The sequence below is a fragment of the Girardinichthys multiradiatus genome, chromosome 8 (genome assembly GCF_021462225.1).
Source record: "Girardinichthys multiradiatus isolate DD_20200921_A chromosome 8, DD_fGirMul_XY1, whole genome shotgun sequence".
In the NCBI taxonomy this organism is placed as follows: domain Eukaryota; kingdom Metazoa; phylum Chordata; class Actinopteri; order Cyprinodontiformes; family Goodeidae; genus Girardinichthys; species Girardinichthys multiradiatus.
Window position 1 is genome coordinate 32,037,461 of NC_061801.1, and position 25,016 is coordinate 32,062,476.

Genomic DNA, 25,016 nt, shown 5'->3' on the forward strand with positions numbered 1-25,016 from the left:
ATAGCTACAACTCTTTTGAATATTTAATCCTTAGTTTTCCTCATCCAAATAGCAAAGCACTAAAACCACTTCTGTTTGTTGTTTTGTACCGTCCACCAGGCCCTTACTCTCAATTTTTAGATCAGTTTTCAGACCTTTTATCTGATTTAGTGTTAAATACAGATAAAGTTATTATAGTGGGGGATTTTAACATTCATGTTGACACTGAAAGTGACAGCCTAAATATAGCGTTTAATGCTATCTTAGATTGAATTGGCTTTGCTCAAAACATTAACAAACCCACCCACCTTTGTCTTCATTCTCTGGACCTTGTGCTGACATATAGCATTGAGTGTAAAGACATAACAATATTCTCTTATAACCCTGTCCTGTCTGACCATGTCTTAATAACCTTTGAGTTTAATTTAACCGAGTACTCCACACCTGAAACAAAATTTTATTATAGTAGATCATTATCAGGCGATGCTGTAACAACCTTTAAAGAATCTGTTCCACTTTTAATTTCCTCATTATCACTGAAAAGCACAGTGGAGGGCAATAATTCTGTTTCTGCCCCTTCGCAAATTGATTCTTTTGTTCATAGTGTTTCTTCATCATTGCGTGATGCATTAGACAATGCAGCCCCCTTGAAAAAGAAGGTAATCATTAATAGGAGGCTAACTCCTTGGTTTAATTCAGAGCTGCATACTTTAAAGCACAATGTTAGAAAATTGGAGAGAAAATGGCGCTCTACACACCTAGAGGACTCCTTAATCTGGAAAACTAGCCTACTGTTGTATAAAAAGAGACTTCACCAAGCCAGAACAGTTTATTTCTCATCATTAATAGAACAGAGCAAGAATAATCCTAGGTTTCTCTTTAGTACAGTTGCTAAACTTACACAGTCATAGCTCTGTTGAGCCATCCATTCCCTTAGCTCTCAGCAGTCGTGACTTTATGGGATTCTTCTTAAATAAAATTGATTCTATTAAAAAGAAAATCTTTGACATACTCCCGAAGATGATTACTTCATCCTCAGCAAGTGAGACAACATTGGAAATAACTGCAGAATCTGATTTGTGTTTGGACTGTTTTGATCCTGTGAAGCTTCCTGCGTTATCAGAAATATTAGCTTCATCTAAACCTTCAACTTGTATGTTTGACCCAATCGAAACCAAATTATTTAAGGAAGTGTTCCCTCTGATTACCAGCCCCATTTTAGATATGATTAATCTATCTTTAGTAAATGGATATGTACCACAGGCTTTTAAGTTAGCTGTAATTAAACCTTTGCTTAAGAAAGCTTCGCTTGATCGAGATGACTTGAAAAATTACAGACCTATATCCAATCTTCCATTCTTATCTAAAATTCTTGAGAAAATAGTTGCTAATCAAATGTGTGAGCATTTACACAGCAATGACCTGTTTGAAGAGTTTCAGTCAGGCTTCAGAGCTCATCATAGCACTGAAACAGCTCTGCTGAAAGTCACTAATGATATTCTTATGGCCTCAGATAATGGACTTGTGTCTGTTCTGGTTATGTTAGATCTCAGTGCTGCATTTGATACAGTCGATCACAAAATTATCTTAGAAAGGCTGGAATATGCTGTAGGGATCAGGGGAACAGCGCTAGGCTGGTTTAAATCTTATCTGTCTGACAGATTCCAGTTTGTTCATGTAAATGATAAATCATCTTTAAACTCCAGGGTTAATTGGGGAGTACCACAGGGCTCAGTACTTGGGCCAATTCTCTTTACTATATATATGCTTCCAATAGGTCAAATTATTAGGCAGCATGGGATAAATTTTCACTGTTACGCTGATGACACTCAGCTTTACTTATCCATAAATCCTGATGAACCCAACCAGTTAGATAGACTACAAGCATGTCTTGAAGATATAAAAATTTGGATGATAAAGTTTTTGCTTCTAAATTCAGACAAGACAGAAGTTGTCGTCTTTGGACCGGAGTCTTTAAAAAAGAAACTGCTTAGTCAATCACTTAAGCTGGATGGCATTAAATTGACCTCCGGTAATAAAGTAAAAAACCTTGGTGTCACTTTTGACCAGGACATGTCATTTAAATCCCATATTAAACAGGTTTCATTGGCTCCCTGTTAAGTCCAGAATAGAATTTAAAATTATCCTCCTCACATATAAAGCCCTTAATGATCTAGCTCCATCATACATCAGAGATCTGAGTGTTCCATATGTTCCTAACAGAGCACTTCGTTCTCAGACTGCAGGTTTACTGGTGGTTCCTAGAGTCTCTAGAAGTAGAATGGGAGGCAGATCCTTTAGTTATCAGGCTCCTCTCTTGTGGAACCAGCTCCCAGTTTTGGTCCGTGAGGCAGACACCCTGTCTACTTTTAAGGCTAGGCTTAAAACTTTCCTTTTTGATAAAGCTTATAGTTAGAGTGGCTTAGGTTATCAGTGAGGGAGCCTTCCTCCCTCCCTGTTGGTTGGAGTAAGGGGGAGTCAGGTTTAGCCGAAACCAGCTCAGTTATGGTTGAGGTGCAAACACACCCTCCATTTCTGCTACCTGTGTGACCCCTTCTCTTTTCCAATGGTTATAATCAGTCTGACAGAAGGAGGTATCCCAATCCTTGTGGTTTTTAGTATAACAATGACCATCAGTGGGACCCTTTGTGGGGTGCCTTGAGACAACATTGTTGTAAATAAGCGCCGTTTAAATAAATAATCTGAACTGAAACTATCTGTGTAGTTATGCTGCTTTAGGCTTAGGCTGCTGGAGGACATAATGACCACTTTCACCCTCTTCGCTACATTCTCACAGTACTCTCCAATTTTGCATTATTTGCTGTTATTTCAGCTTTTAACTTTGTTCTCTCTTTTCTTTGCCTAGAAGCTACACCTGGCCTGGCTCTGTGTCTACTTGTGACACCTTTCTGGAGAGGGGAATCGTCCGAGCTTCTGCTGGCAACAACTTAATGCTCACCCTCTACCGATGATCCACATGGCCCTGTCTTTTAGTGTTTAACCCTTTCTCTCTCCTAGACATGGCAATTGACTGAGCTTAACTGTAACTAATTGTACATGCTCTCTTTCAGACTCTAACCTTGAAAACTGGCTCAGAGTTTATCTGTTCTTTCTTTCTAGGTGAAACAACCAAAGGAGCTACATCCATTAACATTTACTTTTCCTTCCCATAGAACGTACTCCTGGATCAGTGCTTCTTCTCTTTGTGTCTCTGCTCTGTTCTCTCTAACCCCCAGTCGGTCGTTGCATATGGCCGCTCACACTGAGCCTGGTTCTGCTGGAGGTTTCTTCCTGTTAAAAGGGAGTTTATCCTCTCCACTGTCGCTACATGCATGCTCAGTATGAGGGATTGCTGCAAAGTCAATGCCAGTGACTGTCCACTATCTCTACATGCTCATCCGGGAGGAGAGAATGCTGCAAGTCACTGACTGGATGCAATCTGCTGGGTTTCCTTAGACAGAAAAACTTTTTATCCAATTTTAATAAATAACTAACTCTGACTGCACTGTTCAATGATTAGGATTAATTGGAATGTATAGGGGTTGGACAATGAAACTGAAACACCTGTCATTTTAGTGTGGGAGGTTTCATGGCTAAATTGGACCAGCCTGGTAGCCAGTCTTCATTGATTGCACATTGCACCAGTAAGAGCAGAGTGTAAAGGTTCAATTAGCAGGGTAAGAGCACAGTTTTGCTCAAAATATTGAAATGCACACAATATTATGGGTGACATACCAGAGTTCAAAAGAGGACAAATTGTTGTTGCACGTCTTGCTGGCGCATCTGTGACCAAGACAGCAAGTCTTTGTGATGTATCAAGAGCCACAGGATCCAGGGTAATGTCAGCATACCACCAAGAAGGATGAACCACATCCAACAGGATTAACTGTGGACGCAAGAGGAAGCTGTCTGAAAGGGATGTTCGGCTGTTAACCCAGATTGTATCCAAAAAACATAAAACGACGACTGCCAAAATCACGGCAGAATTAAATGTGCACCTCAACTCCTGTTTCCACCAGAACTGTCTGTCGGGAGCTCCACAGGGTCAATATACACGGCCGGGCTGCCATAGCCACACCTTTGGTCACTCATGCCAATGCCAAACGTCGGTTTTAATGGTGCAAGGAGCTCAAATCTTGGGCTGTGGACAATGTGAAACATGTATTGTTCTCTGATGAGTCCACTTCATTTATTTCCCCACATCCGGTAGAGTTACGGTGTGGAGAAGCCCCAAAGAAGCGTCCCACCCAGACTGTTGCATGCCCAGAGTGAAGCATGGGGGTGGATCAGTGATGGCCCAATACTTGTGCTAGATGGGCCATTATTTAGGACCATGTGCATCCAATGGTTCAAACATTGTATACTGAAGGTGGTGCCGTGTATCAGGATGACAATGCACCAATACACACAGCAAGACTGGTGAAAGATTGGTTTGATGAACATGAAAGTGAAGTTGAACATCTCCCATGGCCTGCACAGTCACCAGATCTAAATATTATTGTGCCACTTTGGGGTGTTTTGGAGGAGCGAGTCAGGAAACCTTTTCCTCCACCAGTATCATGCAGTGACCTGGCCACTATCCTGCAAGAAGAATGCCTTAAAATCCATCTGACCACTGTGCAGGACTTTTATATGTCATTCCCAAGACGAATTGATGCCTTATTGGCCGCAAAAGGAGGCCCTACGCCATACTAATAAAATATTGTGGTCTAAAACCAGGTGTTTCAGTTTCATTGTCCAACCCCTGTATGTGTATGCACAGCCATTTTTGATATAAAGAAAAGAAAAAATAGGCAGGTTGTGGTAGTGCATTATGCTTATCCTAAGACAAGCTGAGCACTCAAGCTCTGAGGTGTTTATTATGTTCACGAGAAAGACAACCTGGGGAAAGGACTATTTCTGTGGTAGCTGGTTTTTGTAAATAGCGCTTTGTGGCGCCGACTTCTAAGTAAGAGTCTAAAAAGTTTGTGTCCAGGATGTGTGGGGTCTGCAGAGATGTTAACTGCTCTTTTCCTGACCTTAGACTTGTACAAGTCTTGGATGGAGGGAAGGTCAACACTGATGATCCTCTCTGCAGACCTAATTGTTTGATGTAGTTTGGGACCTCTCCTATTTTGTGGACGAGCGAAACCACACGGTGATGGAAGAATACAGGACAGTATGAATAATAATAACCATGTAGAAGATGACCAGCCCTTCTTGTGGAATTTTGTACTTCTTGAGTTGGTACAGTCTTTGCTGGGCCTTCTTGTAAACAGTGTCTTTGTGTAAGGACCATTTCAGTCCAGCGAAAGGGTGGTTCCAAGCAGAAGTGATCCACAGTAGACACAGTGTGTTGAGGATTGTGAGGGGAGTGAACTGGGGGGTGTTTTCAGAAGTCCGCTGTCATCTCCACAGTCTTGAGCAGGTTAAGGTCCAGGTGGTCCAGACCACACCCGTGGACCAACCGATTCACCCCTTATCTTTATACACACTCCTCATTGTATTGGATCAGACCAATGACAGTGGTTACATCTGTGCACTGAAGAGGTTTTACAGACGGGTCAGTTGAGATGCAGTCACTCATGTACAGGGAGAGAACACACCTGTAGGGGGCACCGGTGCTGATGGTTCTTGTGTGGGACATGATGATCCCCAGCCTCACCTGCTGCTGCAGGTCAGTCAGGAAGCTAGTGATCCACTGACAGGTAGAGGGCAGTACTGTTAGCTGGGTGAGCTTCTGGTGGTTGAAAGCTAAGCTAAGGTCCACAAACAATATCCTGATGTAAGTCCCTGGGTGGTCGAGGTGGTGCAGGAGGAAGTGCAGTCCGAAGTTGACTGCCTTATCTGACATGTTTGCCTGGTAAGCAAATTGCAGGGAGTCCAGCTCCTGTGATCTGAAGGACCTGTGATGTCCTTCAGATGCTTCAACATCAGTCGCTGAAAGGATTTCATGACCACAGACATCAGCAGGACAGCTTTAGAGTCATTGTTGCGTATTTTTGGGGACCGGATGATTGCTGGAAGCAGTAGGGTACTTACTACAGCCCTAAAGACTTGTTGAAGATCTGTGTGAAGATGGGGGGCCAGTTGGTCAGTGGCGTCTTTCAGACAGAAGGGGGAAATACTATCAGGTTAACGGAGCTTTCCTGATCTTCTGACGCTGAAAAAACCTATTTACTTCTTCCTCAGTGATCTTTAGTGGAGACAGGGTGTCAGAGGGGAGAGATGAGGAGGTTGTGGGTGGGAGATAAAGGTAGTCCTTTTGTGTGGGAGTGCGGTGTGGGTGGATGGTTTGGAGGTGTGAATGGCTGTTTTTCAAACCTGCAGAAGAAGCTGTTGAGATCATCAGCCAGTCAAGGCATTATCACAGCATGGGGGTACGGGCTCCTGTAGCTAGTGATGTTGTTAAGGCTCTTCCAAACTGCTGCCGGGCTGTCAGCTGAGAAGCTGCTTTTAGCTTCTCAATGCAGCTTCTCTTAGCTGTGCTGATCTCCTTGGTCTTTTTGTTTCTTGCCTGCTTATACAGGGCCGGTCCTAACTGCTGTAAGCCTCTGCTTTGGTTCGACACAGCTTTCTCAGATGTAAAGTGTATTGTGGTTTATTGTTGTAGGTGCAAAAGGTCTTGTTCTGCACATACGTGTCCTCACAAAAACTGATGTATGATGTCACAGTTTCAGCAAGTCTGTCCAGGTCAGTGGCTAAAACTTAAAAAACACTCCAGTCAGTGCAGTTGAAGCAGTAACACTAACCACAGACTTAGAGGTTTTCAGTTTTTGCCTGTAAGTTGGAATGAGATGAAGCAGACAGTGATCAGAGAATCCTAAAGCTGCTCTGGGAACTGTGCAGTATGCTTCTTTCAGACAGCAGTCTTGCAGCAGTCTGGTGTGTCTCTCGTGAGACACTTTACATGCTATTTGAATATTGGTTGTTCATTTGAGCTGTATGTGTACATTCCTAACCAAATCTCTTGAAACTGTGTTTTGGTAAAGTGACTACACTCAATAGACCACGCTGATGTTGTACAATAGAGGAAAACTTTAAAGTTTAAATCACATAAAAAAAGAGACGCATAACATTTTTTCTTCCTCACTGCCTGGCATTTAGTCAGACTAAAATTTTCTGCATTTTGTCACTGAGCAGTAAACCAAATTAATTTTGGAAGAAGAATGAGCCAAAAATTTTTAGAGGTACTTTTATAACATTTTTAATATTCTTATTCCTTTAAACAAAATGTAACCCCTCTTTCCATAATTCTATGATTGTGAACTTGTGAATATGTTATATCTTTATTTCTTTTTGTTTGAGAGCATCTGGGTGAAACTGCTTCTGCTACTGTGAAGGTCATTTGCTGGGGCTGGTTCTGCAACTATAACAGAATGGACAAAGAGCAAGCCAGGTCTCACAACAACACATCTCACAATAGTTTCCCACAGTTTGTCTGTAAATATTTTCAAACCTCTCTATCCTTTAGAATAAGACCCTTCTTTGGTTGTATATGTAGTCGAGACCTAAAACATGCTTTCTTGTGTGACATCAAATAAATCTAGCTAGAACATTAGAAGGAGACTTGTGGACCATCACAAGTTTGGTTCATCTTTGGGTGCTAATTCCACATGCTAGAAGGTGCCACGTTCTTCTGTTCTAACAATGTCATGCAAATATAAACATGTGAACATTCAGCCATTATAAGTTTCAGAAAGGAGATGGGTTTTCTGGAGATTAACGTGTTTTGATCTTTAATGTAAATGAATCCCTGGACAAAAGCTTAAAACCTTATGAATATGCTTGGGGCTAGGGGATAAGAAGTGGTCATTATCCACAATGAAACAAGTCCTGTACTAAGATGGGATGACAGGGCCAGAGAGAAAGAAGTCATAGACTACAGACTACAAAGCACTGAGGAATATAAACCTTATTTTTTTTAAGACTTGTTCAGGTGTTTAATAAAACTAAAATTGAAATGTTTTGCCCTAATTACATGTTTCATTTAGACGAGAAAGGAAGAAACTTCCAAAACCGGGAACACCATCCCATCTGTGAAGTACAGTGGTGGCAGTATCATGTTCTTCTCAAAATAGATGGCATCATATGGAGAACCGAGACCTTTGGGTCTTCCTATGATAATAAAAAATATTCTACCAAATGCAAAGGAAATGTATATAAACTTCTGATTTTAAAATAGGATTCAAAACTCTCTCATTATTCTGTCATTTATCAAAGATGAATAATTTAGGTAATAACAGGTCTTAAACATTTGTTGGGTAATCAAAATATTGGTTGTCTTTTTTGCAGTCTATGTAAACATCAGATATTAACTATGAGTTATATAATGTTGTAGTGGCTTTAGGACCCCTTTGGAATGAAAAACAGAGCTCATATTTGCTTTGGTAGCACATTATCAACTTTATAGGAGGTATACACTTGTGTAGCTTTCATTATTTCTTTATAGTGATCTGGTTAGCTCACATTGTAATGAAATGAGAGACATGAGAGATTACAGTTCTCCTCTAGGCCTCCATCTGGAGGAAAAGGGAAAGAAAAAAAGCGGTGTTGAAGGATAGGGTTTGCTGTTTTGCTGAACAGATGGCATGCTGGGATTCAAAGAACAGTAGGTAGTATTACTAACAGCCTCAGTAGGAGTAGTAGTGGTTGTAAAAGGGGAGATAGCAGATATGGTATGCGTTGAAGGCGGATGCTAAAATTGTGCAGCTCTTTGGCAATGGGTGGGTTAGGCTTGTCCTGCTAGGTAACCTGATATAGTTCTGAATTGTTTTTAGAAAAGGATGCTCCTTTTATTTAAACTCATTATGTATTAAAATCAGATTAATTATGATTAGAACTGTTTAATCAATTATTAATCTTTAGATTAATAATTAATGACAGCATTTCTCCTAAGCCTTTTATCTGGTTTTTATTTAAACTCAGAAAGTTGTATCATAATGCAAGCTGTACGTTTAATTTTGACGCATTTAACGAATAGAGCAAAGAAGCAAATCAGATTACCAATCAAAGTCAGTCAGGTGAAAATTATCCAATTCTGATTACCAGCTAATGGACTGGTGCATGTCTTCCTTTAAGTCTGACTGTTGATTTTAGGTTTTTTTCATTGATTAATGACATATCCACACTCATGAGTGTTGATAAGTCTTAAGACTCATAATATTGACCACATTGTAATGCACATGGTTGATAAGTCTTAAGACATATTATGAGTAAGTTATTGAACTGCACAAACTGCATTTGCAACAAACTTCGATCTATTTCATAACAACTTCATATGACAGACCATACAAAGTGGCACATACTTGTGGAGTATAAGCAAGATCATATAGGTTTTTCAAAATTGTTAACAAATAAAAATGTGAAAAGTACCATATTTTCCGCACTATAAGGCGCACTTAAAAACCATACATTTTCTCAAAAAATGACAGTGCGCCTTGTAATCCGGAGCGCCTTATATATGGATCAATTGGTTAATTGGTTGATCCATACTGGTTGTACACGGCGCTCTGTCAAAAATGTTTCAGTACGACTGGTAAACTACAAAGCCGCACCGCTTGCAGCATTACGGCTACCGTAGTCAGGGGTGTCGCCGAAGTAATAGCGGTAAACACCTGTACTGTGCTTACTCCTAGTCCAACACCACTTGTGTGTGTATAACGACCCCAAAATTGCACCTTTCAAGAGACACGCTTACAATGCTGAGTTCAAACTCAAGGCTGTCAGCTACGCAGTCGAACATGGGAATAGAGCAGCAGCGAGAGAATTCAACAGTTAACGCTACTATATTGTGAATGTACTAACGTTTGATTTAGTGCATCAAACTGTTTCTTTTACGTGTTTACTGAATCAGGGAAAAGTTCCCTTTCACGTTTTAAGTAACGTTTGATTTCAACTTCATAGACTCCAATGCATTCCTAACGTGCGGTTGGCTCTATTCAATAGAATTCTATGTAGAGGAGACCTTACCATGAGAGTGAATGGAGTTATCAGAACGCTGGTTTGTAGTGTATTAATAAAGTTTGACTGACTGACTTATCTGACTGTTTTGTTGACATTATCTTTAGCACAGCTCCATCTAGTGGATGCATAACGCAACCCCAGTCAAACGTTTGACTGCAGTAGCTTCTATTTTATGCGCCTTATAATCCGGTGCGCCTTATAGTGCGGAAAATGGGTGGGTTTGTATGGTTACATCTTCAACTCCAACTCTACAGTTGTAAGCAAACTGCAGAGAGTCCTGATATGTGCTTGTTTGCTTAATCAGGTGTGCCAACAGAAGTCTCTCCAGGACTTTTATGATGGGGTATAGCTGGGTCCTATGGCTTGCAGTTCATTCAGTTTGTTTGCCAATGATATCAGATGGCCCATTATGATTGATGGAAGAGATATTTTGAACTTCCTCCTTCTCTCTGTCCCTTTTGCCCCTGCTCTGTATCCACAACACCTATTTTCAACTCATCTGGGGAAAAAACACCTTGTTGTTATGGTTATGCATCATAACAAATGTTCAAAAGTAAATAAGAAGTATGAGCAAAAATGCTTCCAGCTGCAAAGCATCCAAAACCAGAGTGAATAATCATCCAAAAACAGGCAATGTTTCAGCCCGAAAAGGGAGTAGAAAGTAACAGAGCTACTCCAACATGCTGCCACCTTGAGTGGCACAATTGTAGAAAACTTGAGGCTGTGGTGGAGGTGCAGTGCAACTCAGAACATACAGAAAGCGCTACAGTGGAATGATTTACATGTGTTTGAGCTATTTTGCAAATAGTGGGCATACATTTTATTTTCTAAGTGTTGGAAGCTGGTAGGGACATACTTCATAAGACTTGCAGCAGTAGTTGTGTGCATTTGCAGAGCATGTTTTTCAGACTTTTATTTTAATAATGTGAGAAAAATTGCTTAGTATTTAATTTCAAGTTCACAATTTTGCCATGCTTAATGTGGGTGCATCACATAAAATTCCAAAAGAAACTGCAGGTGACAAAATAGGAAAGGGATCAAAAGATATGAACACTTCTGGAAGGTTCTGTATAATTGCATCTTTGAAACAAAAAATGTTGCAGCCCCATCAATAAGCATTAATTCCTGCTGTCATTTTGATGACACTACAGTCAGTCCTAGTACATACAGCATTGCACCTGAAGCAATGTTTGTAATGAGCAGTTTTACTCTCTCTGATCTGCCACCCTTTGACTTGAAAGTAATTACCTCGTGAGGACCTTGATCACAGCAGGAAGCAAATTCTGTCTAATTTTTGTTTAGTCTGTGTGAATGTGCTTGTTGACTGTTTTGCCTTTGTGGTAAAAAGCAAGGAAGACAGAACTCCTGATGGACATGGGAGCAAGAAACTCTGACTGCTTGGAAGACATAGAGGGACCTGCTGTTTGATGTGTGCAAAGTGTTGCATGTGATAGGGAAACCATGAAATAGGTGATTTCACAGTATCTATGAAGGCTTGCTGTATAATAAAATGTTGTCGCGAGGAGGTGATCAAGGAATGTGAAAAGTTGGGGAGGGAGGAGAGCGAGAGATGATGAGGTATTGGCAAAGGGGACAAATTGGAGAACTGATGTGGTGGGCTTTGGTAGAAGAAGGAAAGGTCACAAAACAATTGGCAAATAAGGAAAAGGCTTGGGCAAAGAATTTGCTGCATTATTGTTGCTTTTGGAATCTGCTTCCACAGCAAATAGTTTTTAAGTATTAAAATTAGAATTACATAGGAAGAGCATGAATATACCTGCAATGTACTTTTGTCCAAAGTGTCATGTGTCCAGCTTTTAAATAAAATCATAGACATATTACTTAACAAAAGAAGTTCCCTCTTAAAATGTTTGATTTATACAAATGTTTTGATTCAAACAAAAGTTTTTTACTGTAGGGTACTCAGTACGGAGAGGGTACCGTTATTTCATACCAAGGTTTTAAAAAGTTACAGTTTTAGTCAGTTCATTCATTTTTATGTATCTGTGGAGCTCCACAGCTTATGGATAATTGATGCTTTTGTATTTTTATATAAAACCCTTTAGATGTTGTTATACATTTTGTGTTTACATTTTTTTGTGAAAATACCTTGATATTTTGATACCATGGGATTTTTACTCAGTCATCATACAGTAAGAATGTCTTACTGGCCTGTATGTATTTTGCACCCCGGAGAAATGTACCAAACTTATTAGAGCCCATTAAAAAAAAATCTCCACTTGAGAAAAATAGCAAGTATAAAGCATTTATATGGCCCAAAATGGCTTAGGAATGTAAGTGAAGTAATTTTAAATGTCACCCACTCTTCAAAATGTTTGTGTTACATAATTTATCTGTCACAACCCCCACTTGTAATATTATAATTTTAATTATCCTTTATTATGTAAACTAATTATGTAATAGTCTTTCTAAATTTGATTTATCAAGGTACAAAGTATTTATTTTATGTTATTTGTTAATCTTTGTCCATTGATTCATCTTCTATACTGCTTATTCTATAGTGGGTCACGGGGGAGCTGGTGCCTATCTCCAGCAGTCTACGGGCGAGAGGCAGGGTACATGTTAATCTTTGTAAGAGTGGGAAATGTACATCTTCTTGTATATTGCTAAAACTGTTGTTTGCTATTAATCAAATAAATTGCAATGCATACCTTCTGCTTGTTGACAATGCATTTCCCTATGCTGTGGCTGTATGTTTCCTGTTATTATTGGATTACATACAGAATACGAAGAGGAGTTGCTGGAATCCACTGTAAATGATTGGAGACTCTAATTAATCAAAACATTTGTAAGAGGGCAAATAGAAAGTATTTGAAAGTTACTGCTGCGTGTGTGTTTTTTCTACTTTAACATTCCTTGAACTGAATAAATAAATTGTTGAAGACTCAGCAAAGCCTTAAGCCTTTTAGATGAGCGATCATCATATTTTGGCTTGGTTGCAGTTTCAATGGTTCAATTCCGTCATTACTTTGACTTTACTGAGCTTGGGGATAAGGTCAAGGAAAAAAATATACAATTGATACCACTCACAAACACACACACATGTAGTGTCTTGCTATTCTACCCTGGCCCAAACCCTGAACCTAACCTGAACTCAATTCATACCTTAGACCTAAACCTAACCATTAATCCAAATAACCAATTTTTCCTTGTGTGGACCGGGCAAAATGTCCACACAGTGTTCTAAACTTAGAAGTACATTTAATTTATAGCTTTTACAATTTTCTTAACAACTCTTAACATTTGATTAAGAGATGCATTAAATGGTGACCAAGTGTCAGCTACATGCTGCATGTTTGAGATTACCTCAGAAAAGCAGGCGGGGAAAAGGTTAAACCACAATATCTAATAAAGGCATCTCTTTCTTCATCTCTGATTCATTGTGCCCCAATCTCTCTGACATTCTCCAAGAATCATTCTAAAATAATAAACCAGGTCTGTATTGATTTTTGTGATGGTGCAGACAGATAGGAATCTGACAGGGTTATGTTTGTCACTATAATAATGTGCTTATCAAAAGGAGGGTTTGTATTCATTCACTGAAGTGGTCTCTCACCCTTTTCTAACCTTTCTATTTAAGAAAAATATTTATTATCCCTATTAGTCTTAGAACAAAGGGAAATTTTGTATAGTAGCTGCTATTATGACACCATGCCAGCAGCTGAAGCGCATTTGTGTTCTCCTTCACAGTTCTGAAGGTGCTCATTAGCAGATGTAACAGGGAGCGGAAGTGTTTAGGCAAAGAAGTTTCTTCACGCTGTCTTCTCTGTTGCTAAAATAAATGTGTTGCTTGGGCCCTGCCAATGCTTTTTCAGCAGGTCTCCTTCTCATGTTCTCGCTAATATTTTGTTATGTGTTTTTTTTTTCTTTCACCTCATCTTCCATTCCCTCATCATCATTTGCAAAACTCTCCCAATCTTCTCTCACCTTTTTTTTCTTTTCTCCATTTCGTCTCCAAACTCTTATATTAAAACTACTGTTGAGAAGCAGCGATCAGAGATTTGGTGTAAGAATATTTGGTATTACACAGTAACAACTTTGTAATACAGATACTGATTTTAATCCCTTCTAATTTTTAAGCTTTCTGCATATATTGAAACTTGAACTCTTTTCACAATAACATTCTTCTAGTAAAAAAACAGTCCTGACAATTGTTTCTACACAGTGTTGTTGTCAGTGTGACCTGCTAACCTGTAAATAAAAGCCATTTGTTGAATAAGAAAAGATCGGATCCAGTCGATTCTGAACTTTAGCCTATTGCTCCATCCATCTCTTATTAAAATTCAATAGATATTAAGATGGTTGTGTTCCGATTTTTGGTAAAGGTAATAGAGTAAAGCAGGAAAAAGAAAACACATTGGCCATAAAATATATCTATTAGCATTACTGTGATACTTATAGTATGAATCAGCAGTTATTAGAGTATTATTTGTTGCCTGCGACCGTGGTTAAACTTATTTATTCTGCATTGACAATGTCACGTTAGGTTTATTTTTTAAACCTAAAATCTTTTATTCATTAATTAACAGTCCGGAAACCCTCATGTGACATCCTCTTTCAAGCCTTTTGATTTACACAGTATTGAAAACTGCATCTATTTTGGAGGACTTAAACTTTTTGGTGTATTGTTAACCAAAATGCTGCAGGTAAAATAACCCTTCTCTGTCACCACTGAATCCCTGCCTTTATACTATTTACGCAGTGAAAGTGTGTGTGCGTGTGATTTAGTCTCTAGTTTCAGGCTTTTAAGATGTTGCAGATAACACTTCTGTGCAACCATCCACGCAGGATTTAGTTACTGTGTTTGTAGCAATGATTTGTACCCTGTGGAGTTCTGCAGAGGCTATTGAAACCCAAAGGCTGTTTAGCATTTGTGCAGAAGACGGACACTGGCACATGCACACGTACAGACGCACGCGCACACGTTCACACTTGTACGCCATCAAGATGTTGCCTAAAGGGAGCATTTTGCCTGGTTAAAAGCTCTTTATGTGTCAGAGACTCTCCAACTGTCCCTCTGAGAGATGGCCTAACAGCTCAGGTTACAACAGAATGGCTCTGAGATTGATGGAAACTCACACAACTTAGCTGACTTGGCCTCAACGTAGAAAGAATACATTTACTCAAATGTAGTAATTGAAGGTAAAACTTAATGGAAAAATGTAACATTTCATCTAAATTAATTTTTGTTATTTTTTGGCTGTCCTATAATCTTTGTGGGTTGCTAGATTTTAGCTTCAGGGGACCGTCTCACCTGGATTTGAGCAGGTGCTGAATTGACTTTCTGGCCTCATCAAAATGCACCTGGTTAATTGCGAGATATAAAGGGATTACATAATTGGATACAGATGTACACAGCTCGTAAACGTCCTTAAGTGGCAGATCTGTTTTCAGAACCAATATCTCTGCTTAAATTAGAACTCAGTGGACCAAGGAGGAAAAGCTCAAATGATTCTAAATTGCAGGAGATTTGGGGAAGAAAATTGAAGGAAAAACACAAAGCAGATCCGTCCTGTTACTATGAATATTGTAGCTTCACACTGAAGGCATCAAAACTATGAATTAACACATGTGGAATTATATACTGAACAAAAAACTGAAACAACTGAAAATATGTCTTATATTCTAGGTTCTTCAAAGTAGCCACCTTTTGCTTTGATTACTGCTCCGCACACTCTTGGCATTCTGTTGATGAGCTTCAAGAGGTAGTCACCTGAAATGGTTTTCACTTCACAGGTGTGCCCTGTCAGGTTTAATAAGTGGGATTTCAAGCCTTATAAATGGGGTTGGGACCATCAGTTGTGTTGTGCAGGAGGTTCAATACACAGCTGATAGTCCTACTGAATAGACTGTTAGAATTTGTATTATGGCAAGAAAAAAGCAGCTAAGTGAAGAAAATGAGTGGCCATCATTACTTTAAGAAAGGAAGGTCAGTCAATCCTAACAATTGGGAAAACTTTGAAAGTGTCCTCAAGTGCAGTCGCAAAAACCATCAAGCGCTACAAAGAAACTGGCTCACATAAGGACCGCCCCAGGAAAGGAAGACCAAGAGTCACCTCTGCTACGGACGATAAATTCATTCGAGTCACCAGCCTCAGAAATCGCAGGTTAACAGCAGCTCAGATTAGAGAACAGGTCAATGCCACACAGAGTTCTAGCAGCAGACACATCTCTAGAACAACTGTTAAGAGGAGACTGTGTGAATCAGGCCTTCATGGTAAAATAGCTGCTAGGAAACCACTGCTGAGGACAGGCAACAAGCAGAAGAGACTTGTTTGGGCTAAAGAACACAAGGAATGGACATTAGACCAGTGGAAATATTTGCTTTGGTCTGATGAGTCCAAGTTTGAGATCTTTGGTTCCAACCACCGTGTCTTTGTGCGGCGCAGAAGAGGTGAACGGATGGACTCTACATGACTGGTTCCCACCGTGAAGCATGGAGGAGGAGGTGGGATGGTGTGGAGGTGCTTTGCTGGTGACACTGTTGGGGATTTATTCAAAATTGAAGGCATACTGAACCAGCATGGCTACCACAGCATCTTGCAGCGGCATGCTATTCCATCTGGTTTGTGTTTAGTTGGACCATCATTTATTTTTCAACAGGACAATGACCCCAAACACACCTCCAGGCTGTGTAACGGCTATTTGACCAAGAAGGAGAGTGATGGGGTGCTGCGCCAGATGACCTAGACTCCACAGTCACCGGACCTGAACCCAATTGAGATGGTTTGGGGTGAGCTGGACCGCAGAGTGAAGGCAAAAGGGCCAAGTGCTAAGCATCTCTGGGAACTCCTTCATGGCTGTTGGAAAACCATTTCAGGTGACTACCTCTTGAAGCTCATCAACAGAATGCCAAGAGTGTGTGGAGCAGTAATCAAAGCAAAAGGTGGCTACTTTGAAGAAACTAGAATATAAGACATATTTTCAGTTGTTTCACACTTTTTTGTTCAGTATATAATTCCACGTGTTAATTCATAGTTTTGATGCCTATTGCAAGTTTGCTCAATGCTTATTTTTTAAGAATTTTCGAGTTTTTCTCAATAATAGGGCAACCCTGGCCAAAAAAGAACTGGTCATTTTTTGCATTGCCTGTCATCACCCTACTATAGTACCTTACTATAACATTGTTTTTATATGTTTATATTTGCAGCACCCTCCCCAGTTAGTGTAGTGAGGAAAGGCCATACAGGGAAGAGTAGCATCGCCCTTTCTTGGGCAGAGCCTGATCGGCCAAATGGCATCATCCTCGAGTACGAGATCAAATATTTTGAAAAGGTAAGGGTGCACAATTGTATTTATTCCATTGCTTGTCTTGGAGCCTTAGTCTTAAGACTTTTGTTGAGCCTATAAGAGTGAATGATTTTTGCATTGGTGTTATAGCTGTTAAGGCTAGTGATGTAAGTCATATATCAAGAATATTGATTGAAAACATTTTATAAGGCAAATACAAAGTTTTTTGCAAAATTCATGTTTTTTTTTTTTTCTTGGACGTTCTATTTGATGTTTCTTGTGCTTTTTGCTTTGCAGCTGAAGATTTCTGACTATATATGTGCACAATAAATTCCAATTATTGTTTTAAAAACTTCCAAGCATTCCTAGATTTTTTATTAATTTATTTAAAAGGAACTTTGGAAACTGGCATTTGGAAGTGAAAATTATCTTTAGTTCAACAGCTCAAATGAGAAGTAATCCTATTTGGCTTTATTCCAGCTTTATTTGTTTCCCTTATTATACTATGTTTTACCAATACAGCTGTTGAATATATCGTTTTTCCTGTCTAGCTCAGCTTTCTTAAATTATATATCTATTTTTGCACTGGATTAAGGTCAGTACAGCAATTTGATTCTTTCATCCATATCACTGTTTCTCTTGTGCCCTTCCTCTTTTCCCTCTGCCTGGCTCTTTTTTGGAAGGTCAGATTAAAGGTTCACATGAGAACAGAGTGCAGTTTGTGGTCAGTGGTTGGCTAATGGTCTCTGGCTTAATGGAAAGAGCATTTAGTTGTGTTTAAACCTGGTGTGGTTTCAGCTGGAAAACTGATGCTCTCACACAGGGATTTAAACACACCTTACTTTACACTCATGCATTACAGGTTTCTCAAACACATACATGTGCCACAAATCTGAGTGGAGACAAAAATGCATGTGTGCAAATGTGATATGATGCCCAGAAAACTAAGAAATTACAAGTTAATGAATTAGTTATTTTCCGTTTTCTACTCCTGCTACAGGATCAAGACTCCAGTTATACAATAATAAAATCTAAAGAAACAGAGATGGTGGTGGAAGGCCTGAAACCTTCTTCCGTCTACATATTCCAGGTAAAACATAGATGCAAATAATAAAAAAAGGTTGTAATCAATCAGTATGGTAATCTGCATTCATACCACTTGAATTTCTAAATATTTTGTTATGTTAGTACTACATCTTTAATGCATTTTTTGGCACATTGAGAAATTCTATTTTTTTCCCAGTCTCTGTAGTAAAATAACTTAAGATCAGTCAGAATGGATAGAGATGGTCTGTAACCATCTGTTTGTAAGTCTTTTATTGGTTTAAATTTAGATCCGGACTTTGATTTTGGGCCATTCTAACACGAGTATGCTTTGATCTAAAACAGTCCATTGTAATTCTGGCTTTACGTTTAGTGTTGTTAACCTACTGTAAGGTGAAATTCTGCCTCCAACTTGAGTCTTTTGCAGCCTCTAACAGGTTTTCTTCCAGGACTGCCCTGTATTTAGCTGCATTTATCAGCTTTGACCACTTTCCCAGCCTTTGTTGTTTCCAAAGTGTGATGCTACCACCATCATGTTTCATTGTGAGGATGGTGTGTTCAGGGTGTTGATGTTTCACTACACATAGTGTTTTGCCTGCAGGCCAAACATTTTTATCTGACCAGATCAACTTCTTTCACATCTTTGCTGTGTCCCTTACATTGTTTGTGGTAAACAGTAGAAGGGACTAAATGTATCTTTGCCACTCTTTGAAAAAGGCCAGTTTTTTGCAGTGCACAATTAATAGTTGTCTTTTAATCTGATTTTGCACCTAAGCCATGAAATGCTCCTCCAGAGCTCCCATTGCTCTTTTGACAGCTTTTCTTATTGCAGTTGGTCAGCTTGTTAGTTTAGGTTGACAACCAAGTCTTAGTAGGTTTGCTAATATGTCAAAAATGGTTTGAACAATGTTCTGAGAGATGTTCAGAGGTTTGATATTGTTTTAAAAGAATACCACCTGATTTTAAGCACTTACAAAAAGCATACCAAACTTAAATATGGAAATATTTAAAATGATTGAAATAATTTATGATGATGCACCACAGGTACGAGCCAGGACCTCAGCAGGTTATGGTGCATTTAGCCGGCGTTTTGAATTCCAGACGAGCCCTTACTGTGAGTACACCAGAGATGGGAGCATGACAATGCAATCAACAATAGATGCCAGGTGCAGCTTTGTGTGCTTTCTGTGTGTCTAATCTCACATCTTTTTCTTTTGGCAGTAACTGCCACCAGCGAGCGTGCTCAGGCTTCAATAATAGCGGTTGCCGTCACATTGGCTCTGGTTCTGCTGGCGGTGGTTGCTGGATTCCTGCTCAGTGGACGGTAAGGCATAAATAGATATAAAGGACATGAAATAAATTTAAAGTATGTGGGGAAAGTATCGAAATCCATTTACATTAAAAATATTATGAATAAAAATGTATCTAATATAACTATTTAAACATGCAGCATTACACACATTGCCCATCACATTATTTCATTTTTGTTTAATTTAGTGTGCTGATAGCTGTTTGGAAAAACCTGTCTAAGTGGTTTACATTGTTTCTCTTTGCTCTCCTGAGGTAGTTTGATGTACTGGATTCCACCAAGCAGGGCCCAGGCCAGCCCCTGATCTTTTCTGCAGATCTAATGACACTCTGCAAAGCCTTTTTGTTTAAGAGCCTGCAACTCCTTCACCACAATATCTGCAAACACAAGCAGATTCATTGTGTGCTTTAGGGTCAGAGGGGATGAAATTTTAGTAAGAGTTTGGCTGTTTGTTTCTGATGGCTACCAAAACAACAACATTTATTGCCTTAGAACAAAAAATAAACAGATCACTACTATGTGGCCTATTCTGATTTGTAAAAAATCTCAATGACAAAGTTCTGGGATTGGAGCTGGTCAGAGGAGCACTTTTTTTTTTTTTTTTTTTTAAGTATGCAATTAAAGAATGCAGTGTAGAGATTAATCCATGAAAGTCCATAAAAATCTGGAGAAACTGCCCTTTAAAGCTCCTAAATATTAAAGTATGCTCAAACATGATCAGTGCCAAATAGAGGGATCTGTCCTAACTATGACAGAGACGAGTCAGGATGAAGGCTGGATGCATCATTAACCAAAAAGAAAGGCGTGTTCTATCTTTGTGCTTTTTTCTGATGCCTTCAGGTTGGCAGAATCTTACGCCTCTGACAAAAGTTGTTATTCTAGATATTTTCTCCCACCTGCAATTAGACTTTTGAATGCTGTCTTAAATACATCTACAGCAGCTCCCTTATTTTATTGTATTTACTCCTTTTGTGTAATTGCCATTTTGTTTATCATAAATATGTGTTTTGTACACCACAATGTGGTATCTTAAGTGGCTCTTTTTACTTATGTTAATTGATAACTCCTAGAGGCAGGTTTTCACACCAGATTCATCCGGCATTTTATCAACAATAAAGCAAACGTGTGGCTTTGTGCATCGGTTTTTGATGATGCATCCATTATTTGTGATGCCCAAGTGGTACCTCTGTTGTCAATAGTTTGATCACATCCCTTTTTATCTCTTCAATAACATTTCACATGGTTGAATCATCATTGGAGAGGGTTCTTTGAACATTTCTCTTTACACAATGCCATCCTATTTGAGTCCTGGGTCTTCTCTTATGCACCTTTCTCTTAGGTTTGCAGGTTTTCTATAGGATTTAGGTCCAACTTACTATGATAGTCAAAGAAAATCTTTGATTTTGTGTATGGTGAACTATTTCTGTGTTAAATTGGCCAAATGCTTTGGTTTTTTAAGTTTACTGGTTGATTTCAACATATTTTTATTTAAAACGTTCTTGTATTTCAAATAGCCCCTGATGCTATTCATTTTATGAAGGTTCCCTGGACATTTGTAAGAAAATTAACCCCACAGCTTCAAATATCCTTCACCTTACAGAACAGTGGGTATCAGGTGCTTTTCACATTGTTTTCTTTGTTTTATGCGAAATCCCTCTGCGATGTTTGTTGCCATCTTAATATCATCTAACTAAAGCACACAGTGCCAGTTAAAGTCCCAGTAAAGTTTTGCAAACTAAACACATTTACATTTGTGATGGTTGGACAGAAAAGGGCGACAATGGTAGGGGCTCGTTCTGTAACTGATTGGTTGTCGGTTCGAACCCGTCCATCTCAGTCGTTGTGTCCTTGGGCTAGACACTTCATCCTCCTCTCCTGCTGATGGTGGTCAGAGGGCTCAGTGGCAAGGATTGTATGACAGCCTCACTTCTGTCAGTCTGCCCCAGGGCAGCTGTGGCTAGAATGTAGCCTACCACTGAGTGTGTGAATGGGTGGATGACTGATTGTAGTGTAACGTGCTTTGGGGTCCTCAGAAGCGTTATACAAGTGCAGGCCATTTACCATTTTACAGAATGTTTTTTTCTCGCATCATTGCCAAACATATGGATAGCATCAAATGAAGCTTATGAAGAAATTAGCTTTAATAATTTCTCAACATGGATTTTTTCCACACTAAATAAAGTACACAACTCAAACAATGTATTTTTCTGCATTTTATAATGTTAGATTATGTTACTGCATAGTTGATGTTTCTTACACCTTTTCACACATCTTAATAGAAAACTGGACGGCCCTATCTGTATGCACTTGGATGGCTACCTGAGCATTAAGGGTGCTCAACCTCTTTAGTCAACCAGCTAATAGAGCACTCTTCAGCCGACACTGCACAGACAACTCTTCATCAGTATATCCAGCAGACCTTTGCAAGTTTTTCTTGCCTGTCTGACCCATTTGGACAGGATTTCAATGTGTGTACCTTTGTGTTTTATCTCTAATTAAGTGCCAAAAAGTACATAAACTCCTCCATTTAAAAGAGTTGGTTGAGGTTTTTTTAATGCATTGAGGTTGTCATTCAATTAACTTTGCAAATAGAGAAGAGTTATGCCTGTTTATTTTACTTATTTATTTTGTTGACATGTGCAGTGTTTGTATTTGCTTGTAGGATCACGAGAAAAATCCAACACCCCATTTAATCTGGGCTATCTATGATTATCTCTGATGCCATTTGTCTAAATATCAACATACGGGGGAGCTATCTAAGCCCAAACCCACACAGATGTAAACATGCATGAAGCATACAAATTAATTCAGGCTTTGGCTGTTGGGATTGCACAAAAGTTCCTTCTCACATGAACGTTACAGGAGAAGAGCAAGCGGGTACAGAAAAAAAAAACTACTTCTGGGCCACTTGATTAATCTTTTAGCATTATATGACCTTTTATTGGAAAGTAATAAACCATTATCTAGTGAACAAAAAAGTCAGTCTTGGTTTTGTTGAGAGAAGCTTTTTTTGGACTGTGATTTTTATACGAAAACTGCACACTTACGCTTGTGTTCAAAAGCTTTGTGCTTCTCAGCATTTTCAGCAATATTTTTGAGCAGCTAAATAATTTAATTTGGGTTATCTTTCATGGCTATACCATCTAAGTTCTACACTTACATTTTGTACTTTATTCCTTTTATATCTTTTTCCAGGCTGTACAAACAAAATTAAAAATACTGCAACCTTGTTGTTCCTTCTTTTTAAACACAGAGAAAAAATTAGATTATTTATTAACTTGAATTTTAGTGTCTTTTTTTTCAAAAGCTTTACTTGACTATTTGGCATTATTGTGGCTGTTTTCCCATCAGGCGTTGTGGCTACAGCAAAGCAAAGCAGGATCCTGAAGAGGAAAAGATGCACTTTCACAATGGTCACAGTAAGTTTAAATCTGCTTAATATGTAGGTTATGCCAATAATATCAGTGCATGCACAAATCCAAGTTCATCTGAGGTTTATGCTACATGTTCTGCTGCGGATTCAGACAGTGGTCATGTCCCTGTTTATCTCTATAAGCAAAAATGTCCATCAGTGCAATATGTCAGTGTTGTGTGCCAAGAGTTATTTTCTGAATGACATCCATGTTGGTAGAGGACACATAATGCTCTGAAGCATTAATGGTGATGACAGCTCATATATTTGTCGAAATGTTTGGCGTTGTTACCTGCGATCCATCTGTTAGGTCCTGAACAAGCTGTAATGAGTATAACGGCTCCAAGAGAGACCATCAATAAAACCGTATGGGATACAGCCATGCCAATTCTCAACACAGAGAAGTATGTCCGATATATACTTGCAACCTATGCTCAAAATATGATTAAAATAACATTTTATTTTAGATGGGGTTATCTAATTAGGGGAAGGTTTATGAAGAACTGTTGATACAAAGAAAAGAGTACAAAGAAAGAGTAAAATTATGGCAGCAATCGAGGCAGCCTGTGGTATCAGTATTTTGTTGGTGCAGTACCAGCTAATGATTCTCAAGAACAAGACTTCTTGTCCCATTGGCTTAACAGAGTTCAAGTGTTTTCTGTTCTTAAGTTATTAATGACTTAATTAGCCTGTTTGAACATTTAGATGTATCTTTACTTTCTTGCAAGTAAAGTCAACCAAAGTCTGCTTGAAGATGACTGATAATTATAATTTTGTCAACTGTTTAAAGGGATAGTTCTGATTTTTTAAAAGCGAGGTCCTTTTAAAAGGTTCATAGCAGTTAAATATCTTACCTAGAGGCTAAAGCTAACAACTAGTCGGTGATGGCCCAAGACCACAGCAGACTATTTTAATTTAAAACTCCAACCTCAAAAATGTCTTAACCATTTATGCAAACTGTATTTTGAACCTTTTCACCATTCGCATTTGCCAGTTATTTGCCCAGAAGTCAAAGATTAATTTAGCAGGATATGGAGGTAGAAGACAGTGTGACACCAGTTATGTTATTGGGTGAAACGTTGTGAGAACCGAACATGTAAAGCATTTCTAGTTAGAGAAGCTGGCTGATAAAAAATAAAGCAGTGTTAAAAAGAGAAAAGTATTATTGCATTTTAGGTGAATGCCAATTTATTGGTTGCACAGCCTTACTTTTATAACAGAAAGGTACCCAGACCTGAAATGAGGCACATGTTTTGCTCTCAGTATGTGTTTCATACAGAAAGATAATTGGCGGCACACCGCCTCCCAGTTCCATTTCCCGTTTAAATATGCAAAGGCTTTCTTCTACACAACTGTCAAATGTAAACATGACTGACGTTTCGAGGTTCCTACAGTAGCATTTGCATAGACTGCTATGATGTGTTTGAGACTGGAGTTGTTTTAAGATAGATTCTTATGGTCTTGGCTGCTCTCAGGCTAAATGTTAGCTTCAGTTTGTCAGGCAGGCTCCCTGACAAACTGACTTGGGATTATCTGTATGGCAGTTCTGTACTTCTCACAATATATTAACTCCAATAAGGTTTTAGCAGAACTTTACTTTAAAAATCCTGAACCCTTTAATTGTAAACAGATGCTGGAAAGCATCCAGTATAGTAATGTTTTCTGTGACAAGAGAAGAGCTGTAATTTTTTTTTTGAATAGGAATTAGGCCCAAAAATAAATACAACTAGTAATTGTTCTAATAACTATATTAAAAGAAAAGGTGGCAACATCTCTTAATTTGTCAAATGTGTATTCACTCGATGACCCAGCTCACATATCACAACAATAAGAGAGACATACTTATGTAAACATTCTCAAACATTACGTTTCTGTTATGGGATGATAAAGTCAGTCAAATCAGTGTTGTATATGAGTGGAGAATTTATCTATAGTTTTGTAGTTTGCAAAGAAAAGGAAAGTAAGAATCAAAATGGCAGCATACATACTGTACATTCATATACAAGTTGGTGTGCAAGAAAGAACCCAGATGTTCCATACCACTAGTGGTCATAGCAACTTCAGTAAACTCGTTTT

At 38.9% G+C, this 25,016-nt stretch overlaps 1 protein-coding gene across 1 annotated transcript in view; it reads left to right on the top strand.

The window, feature by feature from the left end:
- Positions 1–25,016, top strand: part of LOC124872946 (ephrin type-A receptor 5) — a 99,626-nt gene that overhangs the window by 53,423 nt on the left and 21,187 nt on the right. Inside the window, exons 6-10 of the mRNA XM_047373389.1 lie at positions 17,096–17,220; positions 18,176–18,265; positions 19,264–19,333; positions 19,441–19,543; positions 22,880–22,947. Coding sequence (XP_047229345.1) covers positions 17,096–17,220; positions 18,176–18,265; positions 19,264–19,333; positions 19,441–19,543; positions 22,880–22,947 — 456 coding nt within the window. The remainder of the gene's footprint in view (positions 1–17,095; positions 17,221–18,175; positions 18,266–19,263; positions 19,334–19,440; positions 19,544–22,879; positions 22,948–25,016) is intronic.